The sequence below is a fragment of the Dendrobates tinctorius genome, unplaced genomic scaffold (assembly GCF_039654945.1).
Source record: "Dendrobates tinctorius isolate UK_male_01 unplaced genomic scaffold, ASM3965494v1 ptg000294l, whole genome shotgun sequence".
Lineage (NCBI taxonomy): Eukaryota > Metazoa > Chordata > Amphibia > Anura > Dendrobatidae > Dendrobates > Dendrobates tinctorius.
This window is the reverse complement of record NW_027361961.1, coordinates 2,999,010-3,017,113: the sequence shown is the minus strand read 5'-3', so window position 1 is coordinate 3,017,113 and position 18,104 is coordinate 2,999,010. Positions and strand designations below refer to the sequence as shown.

At 45.9% G+C, this 18,104-nt stretch overlaps 1 protein-coding gene across 1 annotated transcript in view; it reads right to left on the bottom strand.

Annotated features, from left to right (window-relative positions):
* Positions 1–4,193: 4,193 nt before the first annotated feature.
* The window catches only part of LOC141072988 (uncharacterized), a 56,011-nt gene continuing 42,100 nt past the window's right edge, over positions 4,194–18,104 (bottom strand). The window contains exon 7 of the mRNA XM_073560255.1: positions 4,194–5,983. Coding sequence (XP_073416356.1) covers positions 4,383–5,983 — 1,601 coding nt within the window. The 3' untranslated portion in view covers positions 4,194–4,382. The remainder of the gene's footprint in view (positions 5,984–18,104) is intronic.

Here is an 18,104-nt window from a genome sequence, read left to right as displayed (position 1 = left end):
TGCCAGTTTTGATGGCCATAACCCATTTGTGCCAGGCTGGATTGACATGAATTTCATGTGTGGCATCACAAGGTATGTAAATCACGTGTCAGATCAGTGGCACAAAGCCATTTAACCCCTTCAATACCATACCTCATAGCCCACTTTGATGCCCATTTCTGTGCCAGCCTTCTAATTTTTTTTATCTGTTTTTAAGTGTATTCACAAAAGGACACATGATTGCATATTTATTATATACTTTTATTTTTATTGAAAAACCTGAAAAAAACAGAAAATAAAAAATAGCCGAATAAGAAACCAACTTCAGCATTCGTCAATCTCCAGGACTCAAGGCCTGAGGCTGTCAAGGACCAGGTTGACCGGGCGGTGTGTGGCAGGCCGCAGGCAGGTCACGTGTCTCCCTCGTCCTCCCCTCACAGATATCACGGGCAACCCGGCAGCGCTTCCCGCCGTCCCCCTCACTCACCGGCTCCTGTGTCCCTCCCGGGATCCGCTCTGAGTCCTGCTGCGCCGGCTCAGCGCGAACACCTCCTCCAGGAGCAGACGGGTCTCTGAGTGCGCCCGCCGCCCAGCACCGGCTCAGGAGCGGACAGCAGCTGAGGCTCCAGTCCAGCAAGCCAGGTACTAGAAGAATTTGAAAGCGCCTGCACTGTGTGCCTCCGCGGAGTCCGCGCTGTTCTCCCACAGGCCACAGAGGGACAGAGAAGAGGAATTGAATTGCTGCCGCGCCGCGCCGCCCCCACACACGTGCCGCCTGGGGCGGACCGCCCCCTCCGCCCCCCCCCACGCTACGCCACTGCCCAAGGGACACCACCCTCCAACCCCTTCACCATGAGGACTGCGCCTCCTAGGATTGGTCAATGGCGAGGGCAGAGATTTGTCCCTACTCCCCTGCAGCACACCTGCTGCACACACCAGGAGGAGAAGGGGACCGGGAAATGGAGGAAATATACTCTCGCTGGTCACCTCCACACGACCAGGAGGGCGGCTTCTTCGATGGTATGAAGATTTGGCGTAAAACCCCGCGGACTATCACACCAGTCAGCTCACCACAGGGGCGTACCCCTTCACCTCGGGGAATACCAGGCAGCTCCGTGGGGCACCATTCCTCCCACCTGCCTGGGTGCGCCCGCATGCATGAACCAGTCCTGCTCCCCAGCAGCGACTCTAGGGGGTTTTAGTACCATAGCCGCAGGAATATGGAGGAAAATATATATATACTCGCTGGTCGCCTCCACACGACCAGGAGGGACGGCATCGAAGATTTGGCATGAGCCCCGCGGACTATACACCAATCTACTCCCTACAGGGACGTACCCCTTCACCTCGGGGAATACCAGGCAGCTCCGTGGGGCACCATTCCTCCCACCTGCCTGGGTGCGTCCCCTGTAAGAGCAAGTCCCGCTCCCCAGCAGCGACTCTAGGGGCTTTTGCCAGACCGCAGCCGCCATTTTTGTTTCTCTGGTTATCTGAGCCGAGGCCCCAGACCCTGATAACTGCTGCTGCAGCGGCTTAAACACACCTTGCCGCTCCCCACTGCACCTCAGTGAGGCCCGGCAGCAATTACCACAGGTCTCCACATGGCCAAAGCTCACCAGAAAAAAAAAAGTAAGGGCTGGTGATAATGTCATGGTCACGTATGTCAGGACGCAGATGATGTCGCAAGGCGAACCCATAACACACGTGACCCTGGATACACCGCCTCCAGTGGGGCGAATTTAAATAAAGCGTGCAGGTGGATACGACGCCTCCACCTGGCGGATTTAGGTATTACACGCCATGCATACATATATCTGGAAACACCGCCTCCAGTAAGGCGCATTTAAATAATAAGGGGGGAACCTGGGTAACTTTAACAATGGTGGGCCCTGCGATAGGGAATGGAGAAATGGAGACCTCCTGCACTCCCCTGAGCCAGTGTCCCTACACTCCTCACATTCCCTAAACAGGCTCCGCACCTGTCGCCGCACGCGTACCTTAACGCCCTTGCTCGCCCTGAGCCTAAACCCTCACTAGGGAATAGGTCGGTGCGGAAACTAATCCCACCACTGCACTAACAACACACATGAGGAAAGAGACAATACAGGGAAACCACCACTTATCTTTGCTCTGTTGCGTGCGCTCCTAGCAACAGAGCCCACACCCTGTGTGCATCTTCTCCTCCACCCTGATCCATCACATAACTGGATCCGTCACCATCGTGCAGCCTGGGAGCAGAGTCCATCACCACTTGCAGCAGTCCAGTACACAAAGTCCCAAGATGAGTCCAGCCTCTGCCAAGAATCCAAGCATGCTCGAGTCCAGTTCTCAGCAACCAAGTAGAGCATGCTGAGTGCAACTCTCTTCCAAGTCGCCACTCCTCCAAGCCATGCCCGCACTTCCCGCCGACACCACAAACTGCGACTCCACCAAGCCATGCCAGTCCTTCCTGCAGACACCATTAGCTGGCACTCATCCTCTCTGGCTGACTGCGCAGGACTCCTATCCCGCTCCATCCTTCCACCAGGCTCTCCAACAACTCAGAAAGAAATATCACCAGCGGTGAGTGAACCCCCTAAGCACACCTTTATAGGGAGTCACACCTGATCCCTAATTAAGTGAACATTAACCTAAACCTATGGTGCGATACCGCAACCACCACCGGGGACAGTCAAAACACCTTTGAACTTAACCAAAGTAAAAAAAGTTCACTTTGTGCTTTTAATACCGCCAGATCCAACACTGGATCATGACAATAGCCATTAGTTAGAAGCTGCTAATGATCTTTGGAGCAGGTAAGTTTTCCCTGAATGGTTCATATTGGGCCATCTGAAAACTGAGTTTAGTCTAGGACAATTTGTCTGCACTACTAATTGACAGCTGTTACAACACCAGAACTAGGGCAGTCCCTATAGGAGGAAAAACACAATAACTACACTGTATTTTCACATACTTTCTATTCCTGACTGACCGCCACTGGAGTGGCTTATAAACTACAAAATGTATAGTGTGAAGTCTGGAATCAGCCAATATGTGGCTAGTTTTCTGTTTCGGATAACATGTGTTACATCTGTGCCTGTACCTCAGTGAGACCCTTGGCGAGGTTCCCATCCTCATGCTATGAGGGCCATACCTCTGCGAGACCCCCGACAGGGTCCTCGCTTTCAATCCGTTGCCTGATGTCCTGCTGCTACCCCTGCTTCCTGGCGTGTGGCAGGTATGAGATTAAGGCCGGGAGCGCATGCGAGTGCTCTCTAGGTCTCTTAAAGAGACAGCACGCATTTTTCAAAAAGAGTAATTAGCCAGTGGCAGCGCACTGCTTGCTATTTCTGCCCCCTCCGCCATAGGGAGGGCGCTGGTGCAATGAGTATCTGCTGGTGCTTGTTCTGGTTCTGTGTCTGCTCTGTCTGCAGTATTCCATCTAGTACTCTGCTTACACTGTTTGTTTCCACAGAATATCAGTGACCTGTTATTTGGCTATCCAGGACGTTTGGACCAGCCGCTTCAGTTCCGTCTTGTCCCGCCACTTAGCCATCCGAACTTCTGCACTATGTCAGTTCCATTGGAGTCAGCTTCCACTTACATACCCAAGATTACCCAGTCATCGTCAGTGTCAGCTTCTACCCGTATACCCGACTCCCGCCAGTCAGCTCTACCATACCTGTATACTCTGGTTACCCATTTGTCCCGCTGGGACAGATGCCATGTGTCTAGTGTCTAACTGGAGGTGGCACCTGTGTCCTCCCGGTACTCCATTTACATCATGTTCGAGGGGTCTTACTGCGAATACCTGGGGTTCACTAATCACCCCCCCTTCGGAGCCCCTGGACCGTGGTCCCGAGGCTCCACTCAAAAAATAAATGAATGTGAACTTCACCACCAGTGCCTCCGTTTCCATTCGTTACAACATGATACAGGATTTTAGTTTTTTTGTCTAGTCTCGCTTTAATATAGGTCAATATTAAATAAAGTCTGCTGATGAGTCGCCTTTGGTGAGGATGACGAAACCCATAGAAATGAGAGGTTTGGAGAGTGCGTTTGTATACATCAACTCACCCTATATATTGAGATGTGGGGTATATGTTTTTTCTGTTAGTCACCTTCTGACTAACCTTCAGGGGGTGAATTATGGGTATAGTTTTACATTTGGAATTAATAAAGTTTAATTTCATCCTTTTGTCAGCAAACATGAGGAATGACACGAGACAACCCCATTAAGAAGATCCAATTTTTATTAAAATGATTCCAACATTCTGAACATAAAAAGTCTTCTCCCCTATGTGACATCTCTGATGTTTATTAACAGTTGATTAATATTTACATTATGAACATGAAAAAGGGTGAATTATCTGGTGCTTAACACAAACTGATTTACTGTTAAAACATTTCCCACATTCTGAGCATTAAAAAGGTTTCTCCCCTGTGTGAATTCTCTGATGCTTAACACAAGCTGATTTACTGTTAAAACATTTCCCACATTCTGAGCATGAAAAAGGCTTCTCCCCTGTGTGAATTCTCTGGTGCTTAACACAAGCTGATTTACTGTTAAAACATTTCCCACATTCTGAACATGAAAAAGGCTTCTCCCCTGTGTGGGCTCTCTGGTGACTATCAAGATGCACTTTCTGGTTAAAACATTTCCCACATTCTGAACAGGAAAAAGGCTTCTCCCCTGTGTGAATTCTCTGATGCTTAACACAAGCTGATTTATTGTTAAAACATTTTCCACATTCTAAGCATGAAAAAGGCTTCTCCCCTGTGTGAATTCTCTGGTGCTTAACACAAGCTGATTTACTGTTAAAACATTTCCCACATTCTGAACATGAAAAAGGCTTCTCCCCTGTGTGAGTTCTCTGGTGCTGAACACAAGCTGATTTACTGTTAAAACATTTCCCACATTCTGAACAGCAAAAAGGCTTCTCTCCTGTGTGAGTTAGTTGGTGTTCATCAAGATTCCCTTTATAAGTAAAACATTTCCCACATTCTGAACATGAAAAAGGCTTCTCCCCTGTGTGAATTCTCTGGTGCTTAACACAAGCTGATTTACTGTTAAAACATTTCCCACAGTCTGAACATGAAAATTGCTTCTCCCCTGTGTGGGCTCTCTGGTGCCTAACCAAATCTGATTTATGGTTAAAGCATTTCTCACATTCTGAACATGAAAAAGGCTTCTCCCCTGTGTGGATTCTCTGATGGCTATCAAGATACCGTTTCTGGTTAAAACATTTCCCACATTCTGAACAGGAAAAAGGCTTCTCCACTTTGTGAGTTCTCTGGTGAGTAACAAAATGTGATTTAACTGCAAAATATTTCCCACATTCTGAACATGAAAAAGGCTTCTCCCCTGTGTGAGTTCTCTGGTGGTAATCAAGAACCGATTTCCAGTTAAAACATTTTCCACATTTTGAGCAGGAAAAAGGTTTTGCTCCTGTGTGAATCCTCTGGTGAGCAACAAAATGTGATTTATGTCCAAAACATTTCCCACATTCTGAACATGAAAAAGGCTTCTCTCCTGTGTGGATTCTCTGGTGGTTATCAAGAACCGATTTCCACTTAAAACATCTCCCACATTCTGAACAGGAAAAAGGCTTCTCCCCTGTGTGAGTTCTCTGGTGACTAATAAGATGTGCTTTTCGGTTAAAACATTTCTCACATTCTGAACATGAAAAAGGCTTCTCCCCTGTGTGGATTCTCTGGTGCCTAACACAATCTGATTTATTGTTAAAACATTTCCCACATTCTGAACAGGAAAAAGGCTTCTTTGCTTTCAGAGCGGTTTGTTTTTCAATGCTTATTTTGTGACTTTGCTTTTCCTTAGTAGTCGGTAATGAATCAGAAGACAGGACCTGTTTTACAGGATCAGATGACAGATCTCTGCTGTGAATGTATGATGGTATATCTGGATTAACAGCAATCACATCAGTTGTATCTCGTAGGATCTCAAAATTATCATATTTAAAAATTGAAGATGTCAGCTGTCCCTCTGATCTCCAGGTACAGTCATCTGCTAAGATAAAAAATTATTATTTTTTAATAAAATATCCATGAGTTTTATATTTTTGAACATTTCTACTTAAACTGTCCATAGAAATGGCAAGCTATGTTAAACATTTTATTTACCAAGACAATGACAGTTCACAGTCTAATAGAAAACCTTGCTGGATGAACAAGTAGTGTGTGGTGTTCAACTGTTTGTTCCTTCTGCCTCCCAAATGTCCAATAAAAAGAAACCAATCAATGTTATGTAGGCGAAAATAATACCAATTCTCATCTCACAAAAAAACAAATCTCCACTCAGGTCCATCATCTGTCAATATAAAAACCGAAGTTCCCACACTATTAGTGGCTCAAAGGCTGTTGAAAAGCTACAAGGTTTCTATAAACCAATCCAGCAAAATCCACTCTCACGTCTGAGTCTTGCAGTGTGCGCAAACAACATTTAGGATCCCTGTATTTAGCAATATTATAGTGAGAAGAATCCATTTAATTTGCAGTGTGTCTCCTGGAGCATAATCTGGGCACTATGTGTTGGGTAATATAGTGGAAAATGTGTAATTTTCACTCTCCAATATTCACTGCATGTTAATTTCTGGAAAGTGGGTGTGGAGTCAAAATATTCAGTCCTCCTACACACGTGGACAAAATTGTTGGCACCCCTCGTTTAATGACAGAAAATTCCACAATGGTCACAGAAATAACTTGAATCTGACAAAAGTAATAATAAATAAAAAATATATAAAAATGAACAAATGAAAGCCAGACATTGCTTTTCAGACATGCTTCCACAGAATGTAAATAAAAAATAAAACTCATGAAATAGTCCTGGACAGAAATGATGGTACCCTTTGTTAGGGTTGAGGATCGCACTAAATATGATGGTAACCTGCTGCTTAGCAATGGCGGATTACTAGCTGAACACTGACGGGTTAACCACTGACCCGGTGTGTATAGAAGCGAACTCTGTTACCTCACAGAGCCACTGGAAGAAATGCCAGAGCCTGTTTATCTTCACTGGACTCGGCAGGGGAGCGCTAGTGTAGGGCCACAGGGCTCTGCCCCAAGGACACAGGGTTAGAGTCCCTGTAGTACCACTAGCGTTCAGCGCCGCGGCTGTGATGCCTGGACAGACGCTTATAGAATGCTGTGCCCTGTTAAAAGTCACAGGATGCAGCAAGTAGTTCCTTGCCGCACTAAGAGCATACAGCGCAGCACTGGTGGACGCCACTAACCAGCCTATGCCTAGAACAGAAAAGAGCTTAAGACGCGCACAGCGCCGCTCTAACGGATGCTGCTGTACATGCAGTAGCGTAGTGTGCTATGATTAGGTAACCGAGGAGGGTAACGAGGAATAGATTAGGCAACCAGATAACCAGAGAGGTTGTAGCTAGCGAACTGCAGATCCCTAAACTGACAACACAACTAGAATTAGCTGTGGGACAATGCCCTAGACGCCTCGACACAGCCACAGAATTAACTAAGCCTAAAGAGAGAAATGGGAAAGCTAAACTGCCCCGGATTAGAACCCCAAAGGAATAGATAGCCCCCAAACATATATTGCCAGTGAGACAAGATGAGGCACAAACAAAGGCAGAAAATAGAGTAAGCAAATGATGGGGCCCAAATCTATCTAGATAGAACAGGACAGGAAAGGATACTGTCTGCAATCACGCAAAAAACCCTAAGGAAAATCCAACACGTCTGATATGCAAAAATACTGAGGCCACACAACCTCTCCCCCACTAGATCAGAACTCTGGTGTGAACAGGGTCCAGCACAGGTCCCAACAGGGAACGAGGCTGAACTAACACCAGCTAAGCAAAAATCAGAGACAAGCAAAAATGGATCCAATGCAAAAAAAGATTCAAGAAGACAAATAACTTATCTGAAAGATGCAGGACGGAGCAGTAGACAAGCAGACATCAAAATATGCTCAGGAAGCAAACAAAATCACCGGCAAGAGCTGAGGGAAGGTTGTTCACTTAAATCTCCCCAGTCTGTAACACCTGACCTCCAATCATCCAGCTCAGGTGATTGACTTCTGTCAGCTAGACCAGCTCCATTACCAGGATCAACCACCAGAGGGAGCCCAAACTCAGAAGCCAGGTCAAAAGTGTTCACAACAGTATCCCCCCCTTGAGGAGGGGTCACCGAACCCTCACCCACACCACCAGGCCGATCAGGATGGGCCCAGTGAAAGGCGCGAACCAATCTCTCGGCATGAATGTCCGAAGCAAAGACCCAAGAATTATCCTCCTGACCATAACCTTTCCACTTGACCAAGTACTGGAGTCCCTGTCTAACCAGATGAGAATCCAATACCTTCTCTACTTCATACTCCAGATTACCCTTAACCAATACAGGATCAGGGGGCGCAGCCATGGGAACTACTGGCTCCACAAACCTTTTCAACAAAGATTTATGAAAGACGTTGTGAATCTTGAACGTTCCTGGAAGAGCCGAACGGAAAAAATGGGATTAAGGCATTCCAAAACCTTATAAGGTCTAATGAAATTTTGGAGACGAGGGCGTGGCCTGGAGTGAGATGTGAGCAGATGTGTGCTCATTCAGCTCCTGCACAGTATCTAGCCAGGACACACTTTGTGACACTTAGAAACACTTCATTATCTCCCTACTGTGAAGATGAAAGTGCGGTGACCCTGTTTCATCCTCTGGAATGCTCCTATATCATCCATGACAGGCAAAAAAGGCCTCAGAAAGAATGCCTGGAATCCGGACAGGACAGCCCAAGATGGCGCTCATGCTGCTGGTGAGGTGGAGGAGGGGCTGGCCCGAGATGAGAGCAGGAAGATGGATGCTGTAAGTAGATTACAGCATTTTGCCAGGACCACAGGAGGGCACAGACTCAAAACGAAGATGGAGGAGGAGATGTGTGCACATCACAGAGGTATGAGAAGGGAGAGGAGGAAACTGAGCAGGGGGGTGTTGTGAATTCGCTTTCTGGCCTCCCTCTGGTTATTACTGAAGGTAGTGGAGCTAGTCAGATTGACAGAGGGGTTGCAAGTTCTCTTTCTGGGCTCCCTCTGGTGGTTACAGGAGGTAATGGAGCTGATCTGATTAACAGAGGCTTGCCACCTGATGATGAGGATGACGATTGGAGATCAGGGGTTTCACATTGGGATTTAAGTCAGCCGACTCCCTTGATCCCTGCTGGTGATTTTCTTCTTGTCTCCTGAGGTCTGATGTTTCCAGCTCTTTCCCTGCATGTTCAGCTAAGTGTTCATTTGCTATTCTATTTGCATTTGATCTGGTTTTGTCTATCTCAGTTTTGTGCTGGTCAGCCAGCTCTGGCTGGGGCTGTGCTAAATCACCGTCCATATGTTACTGCTTGTGCCAGTTTGTTTTTGTCCCTTATTAGATTGGCCTCTTTTTGCTCTGCTTTCAAAATATACCAGAGTGCTGATATAGTGGGCGAAGTCGTGCAACTTCAGTGTTTTTTGCATCAGACGTGTTGGACTTTTTGCAGTGTTTTTTGCATGATTGCTGACGGTGTCTTTCCTTTCCTGTCTAGTCAGTGTGGGCCCCATCATTTGCTCAGTCTATTTTCCTGCCTGTGTTTGTGTTTTCATCTTGTCTCACCGACAATATATGTTTGGGGGCTATCTATTCCTTTGGGGTCTGCTCTGGGGCAGTTTAGATTTCCCCTTTCTTGCTTTAGGCTTAGTTAGCTCTATGGCTGTGTCGAGGCATCTAGGATCATCATAGGCACGCTCCACGGCTAAAGCTAATTGTGTGGATAGGATCAGGGGTCTACAATCCGCTTAGTTACCAACCTCTCTGGTTTTCTGTGGCTTAGCCTGGGCCTGCTCTCCTCCACGGTGACCCGCTCATAACAGGGAGGTGGATAATGTTGAAAGTGAAGATGAGATTCAGAGTGGCTCTCAGGGAAGTGACACAGGACATGGTGAGGTGAATGCAGAGTTGCTGAGGGGAAAGAAGGGAGAACTGTTATTGCAGGAGGAGCCGACCTTAAAAGATGTTTTTCGCGCCATAATACACTGTGACTCCTCTATCAGCAACATGGCGAGACAGCTAGGCAACATCCAAGCTAACGTGACTAAAATTCAGCACCCTATGCATGTGGTGAAGGAGAGAGTGGGAGAAGTTGAAAAAAGTGTCAGCTCTGCGGAGGACTATCTAGAAGGAGCTGAGAAGGAATATAATCAAATGGCAATGACCCTTACTGCTGTCCAGGCCAAAGTGGATGACTTGGAAAACAGGTCCCGGCGCAATACCTTGAGATTGGTCGGCATGCCAGAAAAAGTTGAGGGCAATACCACTACGGAATTCTTTGAGAAATGGCTCTTGGAAAAGATGGGTGCTGATAAATTGTCACGGTTCTATGCCATTGAACGAGCTCACGGGGCTCCCACGCGTCTCCTCCCCCCTGGATGTCCACCACAGACTGTAATAGCTAAAGTGCTCCATTACCGGGACAGAGATACCATTTTGAGGCTTGCTAGACATCACTCAGACCTTGTGATTAATAGTTCTGCAATTTCCATTTTTCTGGACTATTCTATTGAAGTGCAAAAGCAAAGAGCCAGATTTATTGATATCAAGAAAAGGTTACAGGGAATTGGTGTGAAATATTCCATGTTATACCCTGCCAAGCTGCGGATCGTAACTGCAAATAAAGTTCAGTTTTTCTCTGATGCCAAGGATGCTCTCAGATGGCTGGACTGTAATGAGAAACAACTACGGTTGGAAAAGGAGAAAGTCTCTGCAGACTGAAGGTTTCATGGACTGTGCGTCTGTTGACCTAATTGCCACTTATGGTGGCTTCCTGGGAGGTTCTTTGTGGCGATATACTATGTTCATTTTTGTTCACAAGTTTAAGACATAGAGGATCCTTGTATTGGAGGATCTGATTTGGGAGTGGATATGGCGAGGTTAAGATCGGATAAGGATAATAAACGCCTGTTTTTCTTTTTTCCAATACGGGAAAAGATATCTGGCTTTCTTTGCTACAATTTTTTTTGTTCTAGGGATAGTTGTTGGGGGAGGGGGGGTGGAGGGTAATGGGGATGGTTTATGTCATGCTTCTTCTTCAGGACATTTACATGTTGTTGCACATTTTATGTCATATACAAGTCTGAGTATCAATGTTGGGTGACGTGACATTTCTGAGCTGGAATGTTAGAAGCCTTGCAGCTGATGTTAAAAATCAAGTAATTTTTCAGTTTTGGCGCGCAGCGAAGCCAGCTATAATATGCTTGCAGGAGACTCATATGGTCCCAGACAGGATTCACACCCTGAATGGGCGTTGGATACAAGTGAGCTATCATGCTACGTACTCTGTCTATTCGAGGGGAGTAAGTATCTTGATATGTAAGGGAACGAAGTTTGAAAAGCTCAACGTGATCATTGACCCGGAGGGGCAGTACGTGTGTCTATTATGCAAACTTAGTGGTAGGCCTATACTGCTCATATCTGTGTATGTTCCGCCACCGTATAACAATACACTGTTTTTGAAAATACTTGAAATTATCGTGGGCTTCCCTGGAGTCCCATACTTGGTGGTGGGGGATCTCAACAATGTACCTGACTCTCATTGGGACAGAGGTAGGGGAGAGGAAATGAAACCGGGGGGTAACTGTACTCCATTTGGTGCTTTGTTGAGAGAAACATCTATGATTGATCTCTGGAGGGTCCGAAACTCTGGGGTGCGTAGATTCTTGGGCTTCTCAGAGACTTTTTCTTCTTTGTCAAGGATCAATTTGGCGTTGGGGGACAACCAGATGTTAAGACTTGTGACAGATGTGGGATATTTGACTAGAACGGTGTCTGACCATTCTCCTGTGTATGTCGTACTTGGTGAGCAGGGTCAGATAATGAATAACAAACCCCCTTGGCGATTAAACCCCTTCTGGCTGCAGTTAATTGATAAAGGAGGTGATCTAGAGAAAGAGCTCCAAGAGTTCTTCAAGGTTAATAGTGGTACGGCCCATGAGGGAGTTGTTTGGGAGGCCATGAAAGCTTTCTTTAGGGGGCTTTGTATTAAAGGAACATCTAGGGTTCAGACGAATACTAAGCAATGGGTATTCAGGGAACTGAGAGAGGCGGAGGAGGCACTGACCTTGTACCCATCCACTCAGGCGGAGGAGAGGCTTAAAAAGGCTCAGGTTGCAATAAATGCGCTTTCCTTACGGATGGTGGAACAAAAAAAGATGTTCCAAACTATGCAATACTTTGAAGAAGGAGAGAGAGACGGTTATCTCCTGGCCCTAGTAGCTGCTGCACAGACAGACAATGCTTATATAATTGCCTTGAGGGGAGACGATGGGCAGGAGGTTAGAGATACTACGGGCATACTAGAGGTGATGGAGGGTTTTTATATTAATTTATATAGATCACAGGCACATCCGACAGATACAGAGATTAATGATTTCTTGGTCAGAGCTGAGCTTCCCAGATTGTCTGCAGAGAATCAGCAATTATTGGATAGACGGTTTAGCTTGGAGGAGCTGGAGATAGCGATGGCCTCTATGGCTAATGAAAAGGCTCCAGGGATGAATGGCTTGACTGGTGAAGTATACAAAAAATGTAGGAAATTTTTGCTACCTGTTTTGCTGGAAGTATATAAGGCAGGGATGGATAGAGGTCAACTTCCACGGTCCATGCGGGAGGCAATTATTGTTGTGCTCCCTCAGAAAGGCAAGGACCCTACTGACCCGGCCTCGTATCGCCCAATCTCACTACTAACGACAGATACAAAACTTCTGGCTAAAATGATGGCTAACCGTCTTAATAAAGTTATAACATCTATAGTGCATGGGGATCAGGTAGGCTTTATGCCTAACAAGTCCACAGCGATGAATTTGAGGAGACTTTTTATTAATATGCAAGTGAAGGCGGATAGTGACGGGCATAGAACGATCTTGTCGTTGGACGCGGCCAAAGCATTCGATAGCGTAGAATGGAAATACTTGTTGGCTACGTTGCAGCACATGGACTTTGGGGAAGTGTTTATCAAATGGGTTCAGTTGCTATATACTGCTCCTAGGGCCAAGGTATGTGTAAATGGCCAAATGTCTGAGGGTTTTTCCTTGTTTAGAGGCACACGACAGGGATGACCTTTATCCCCTTTATTGTTTGCTATAGCAATAGAGCCACTGGCAGCAGTGATTAGAAGGGACCAAAATATTGTAGGATTTAAATATGGGATACAGGAGGAAAAAGTGGCACTCTATGCTGACGACATGTTGCTATTTTTGGGAGATGCGGAAGGTTCCTTGGGGAGGGTGATGAGGGTTCTTGATGAATATGCCGGTATATCTGGGATCTGCATTAATTGGGATAAGTCCGTTTTGTTGCTGCTGGGTGGTGGGACTCTTGTAGGAGATCAGCCAACTCCGGTTCAAGTGGTTACAGAATTCACTTACTTGGGCATTAGGGTGTCAAATAATATTGAAGATTATGAAAGACTTAATTTGAACCCGCTGCTAGGTAAATTTAAACAGAAAATTACAGCATGGAGGAAATTAAATTTAGCAATGGCTGGGCGTGCTAACTTAATAAAGATGATACTTATGTCTCAGCTTTTGTATGTGCTACACAATGCACCAGTTTGGCTGCCTCAAAATAGATTTTATAAAACTAACGCCATTTTCCGTGATTTGATATGGAAAGGAGGTCGAGCTCGTATTAAGTTGGAACTGTTGCAACGTCCAAAAGATGATGGAGGTTTGGCGGTTCCCAACCCATGGCTGTATTATATTGGGTCCCAATGCCAGCATTTGATAGGATGGGGGGATCATGATCTTATAAGCTCAGTGGGGAAGGTTATTTCTCATGTGGTAGGGAGGGGCCCGCTGCTGGTTGCTGTGGAGGCGGGTAAATTTCGTCTGAATCCTAAAAGGTTTCCAACTTTGGTGTTGCTTGAAAAACTGTGGAAAAAATAAAGCTATGGAGAGGTATAGGGGAATACATGAGATACACAGCCATTTGGTTTGACCCCCGGCTGACTGAACTGCTAAGTCTACGGAATTTTGGACAGGGGAGAAGAATAGGTATATGGTATGTGTCACAGATGCTAGATGGTGAGACATTTAAAACATTTGAAACACTAAGGGAAGAGTTCCCTTTGGTGCATACTATGTTTTACCAGTATCTGCAGCTGTGACACGCATTCTCTAGACAGTGGAGAAGGTCACCGATAGTGATTCAGAATGACAGTATGTTGAATATGCTTGGCCCCCAGAGGGGTACTAGGGGTCTTATATCGATAATTTACAGGGGATTGCTGGGTACGTTTTTGGATAGACACCCATTGATGGCTAGATCCAAATGGACAAGGGATTTAGGAGACATATCGGATGAGCAGTGGGGGTCGGTTTTACAATATGTCCCTAGAATATCTATAAGTGAATCTGGGAGGGTGTCACAGTTATACACTATACATAGGGTATATAGGACACCTGTGTGGATGAAAAAAGCTGGACTAAGGGCAGACTCTGGATGTCCGAGATGTACGATGGATGAAGCTGATATTCTTCATAAGCTATGGTCTTGTCCAAGATTACAGGCATTTTGGATTGGGGTCCTGGATTTGGTGGAAGCAAATATTACTCGAGATCCATTGACATGTATTTTAGGACATGTAGAGGAGGTGGTGTTGGATGAATGGGGTAGACTAGCAATAGCCAGATTGCTTTATGTTGCAAGGAAGACTATCACATTGCACTGGTTAGATGAGAATCCGCCTACTAGGAAGGAATTTGTAAATAGAGTTAATTTTGTAATCCTTTTGGAGCGAAGCGTATACAAGAAAAGAGGCAAGATGAACCACTACGAGAATATCTGGGGGGGCTGGTTGGACTTTCCCGGATTGGCTTCCGCAGAACTCGTCAAAAATAGGTTATTATGGTTATAAAAAATGTACAACAATGTAATGCATGGATAAGGATTGTAGATGCGCGACGGGGGGGGGGAGGTTTTCTTGTTATGGGAAGGGGGAGGGATGTGTTTGGTGTATTTGCATTTATTAAAAAATGGGAAAAGTATTATAATTTGTACTCTAATGTATAATTATGTATGTAATACTATCCTGTATGCTTTCTTGAATAAAAAGTATTTGATTTAAAAAAAAAAAATTTTGGAGAGGCAACATTCATAGGAATATTTTTGAGGACAACCAAACAATGTCACCCACTTTAAACCGTGGACCAACAGTCCTATGCCGGTTGGCAAACCATTGGGCCTTCTACTGAGAGTGAGACAAATTATCCACTACTTGATCCCAAATCTGCTGCATTCTCTCTACCACAGAATCAACACCTGGACAGGCCGAAGCCTCCACCTGCCCTGAAGAAAACAGAGGATGAAACCCGAAGTTGCAGAAAAAAGGAGACATCAAAGTGGCAGAACTAGCCCTATTATTTAGAGCAAATTCAGCCAAGGGCAAATAAGAGACCCAGTCATCTTGACCAGCAGACACAACACATCTCAAATAGGTTTCCAAGGTCTGATTTGCTCTCTCAGTCTGCCCATTGGTCTGAGAGTGAAATGCAGGGGAGAAAGACAACTGAATTCCCTGTTTACAACAAAAAGCTCTTCAAAATCTGTAAACAAACTGGACTCCTCTGTCAGACACAATTTTCTCCGGAATACCGTGCAAAAGAACCACCTGCTGTAAAAACAAGGGCACCAACTCAGAAGAGGATGGCAACTTTGGCAGTGGTACAAGATGGACCATCCTGGAAAATCTATCACAGATCACCCAGATACCAGTCATTCTCTGAGTGACAGGGAGGTCGGAAATAAAATCCATTGAAATATGGGTCCATGGCCTCCTGGGCACTGGCAGGAGCATTAACAAACCACTAGAACGAGAAAAGGGTTTGGACCAAGAACAAGTCCCACAGGACTGCACAAAATTCCTGACATCACGAGATAAAGCAGGCCACCAAAAAGACAGACTCACCAAGTCTCTGGTACCAAAAATACCAGGATGACCAGCTAACGCGGAGCAGTGAATTTCAGACATTACTCTTCTCCTCCACTGGTCGGGGACATACAATTTCCCCATAGGGCATCGTTCAGGTTTGTCCTCTTGAAATTCCTCCAGGGCAAGTCTCAAATCGGGTGAAATAGCGGAAAGAACCACACCCTCATTTAGAATGGTAGTAGGCTCAGTCACATCAAGAGAATCTGGAAAGAAACTCTTAGAGAGGGCATTCACCTTAATATTCTTATTGTCCGGAAGAAAGGAGACCACAAAATTAAAACGCGTGAAAAACAAGGCCCACCTAGCCTGTCTAGGATTCAATCGCTTGGCTGATTCGAGATAGATCAAGTTCTTGTGGTCAGTGAGGACCACAACTTGATGTCTGGCCCCCTCCAACCAATGTCTCCACTCTTCAAACGCTCACTTCATAGCCAACAACTCCCGATTTCCCACATCATAATTACGTTCAGATAGGGAAAACTTTCGACAAAAGAAGGCACAAGGATTCATCTTAGGCCTGTTTCACACATCAGTTTTTCACCATCAGTCACAATCCGCCAAAATTTGAAAATGGCGGATCCGCTTTCTTGTGGCTGATCTGCCATTTTATCCCATTGAGATACATTAGTGGCGGATTTTGGCGGGTGGTCGTCCGTTAGGCCTGTTTCACACATCAGTTTTTCACCATCAGTCAAAATCCGCCAAAATTTGAAAATGGCGGATCCGCTTTTCTTGTGGCGGATCCGCCATTTTTTCCCATTGTGATACATTAGTGAAGCATTTTGGCGGATGGTCATCCATTAAGTCCGCTATTCGGCGGATCTGCCAGATTTTTGGCGGATTCTGTCTGAGGTGAACGGACTTTGCAAGGTTTTTTGGCGCTGTCAAAATGGCGGGAGACGGCGTATCCGCTGTCGTCTGCCATGTGGTAGAATGGGCACCTATGGGCGGCGGATCCGCTGGGATCCGCTATTTTGCAGAATCCGCCGGCGGAATCTGCTTTTTCGCACTGAGCATGCTCAGAAAAAAAGATACTTTTCCAGACAGTCCAAAAACTATATAAGGTGGACTAATTAAACATTGGGCCCAGACATCCGGCACGAGCCACACTGAGGAGACAGAGACAGAGCCAGCACCTGCCCAGCAACAAGACACCTGGAACCACAAGCCCCCTGGAGCCACAAGCCCAGGAGCAAGAGGCCTGCCAGCACCTGCCCAGCACCAAGCCAGGACCAAGCGGCCTGCCATTGCCAGCCAGCACGAACAGCCTGCTAGCAAAGCCTGCAATTATTGTGTGAGTATAAAACCAATTTGTGTGGGGCATGTCTGTGTGTCTGTGGCTTGCCTGCCTGTGTGTGTGTGGTCTGCTGTTATGAGCTCATTTTCTGCTCCACCAGCTGGGAGTTCTCCTTCCGCTCTCACTCTGGTAGTGACAGGAGGTAGTGAGGTTAGTTTAATTGGTAATGTTCTGCCACCTGACAAGGAGGATAGTGATTGGATCTCTGGAGTATCAGACTGGATATAAGACAGCCAACTCCCTATCCTGTTGCTGGTGATTCAGTCTGTTTCTCAGGTCTTGTACTTCAGCTCTGCTCCAGTCTTCTCAAGTTAAGTTTGTTTTTTGCTAATGTTCACACTTGCTCTTGTTGGTCAACTCAGTTTTTGTGTGGTCAGCCAGCCCGGCTGGGCTGTGCTGAATTTCCACTCTTATTTATCTGTATTTGCCAATTTGCCTTTTTGTCCTTTATTAGATTGGCCTCTTTTTGCTCTGTCTCAGAATATTCCAGAGTGCTGATATCGTGGTAAAAGTCTAGTGACTTCAGGGTTAATTTTGTTATCAGAAGCGTTGGACATTATTTTTGGTAGGGTTTTTTGGCAAATTGCAGACAGTATCTTTCCTTTCCTGTCCTTTCAAGTTAGTTTGGCCCCATTGTTTGCTCAGCCTATTTTTCTGCCTTTGTTTGTGTTTTCATCTTGTTTCACTGTCAATACATGTGGGGGGGCTGTCTTTCCTTTGGGGTCTGCTCTGGGGAGTTAGTTTTCCTCTTTTCTTACTTTAGGCTTATTTAGCTCTCCGGTTGTGACGAGGCGTCCAGGACCACCGTAGGCACGCTCCACGACTGCTTCTAGTTGTGTGTTAAGATCAGGGCTCTGCAGT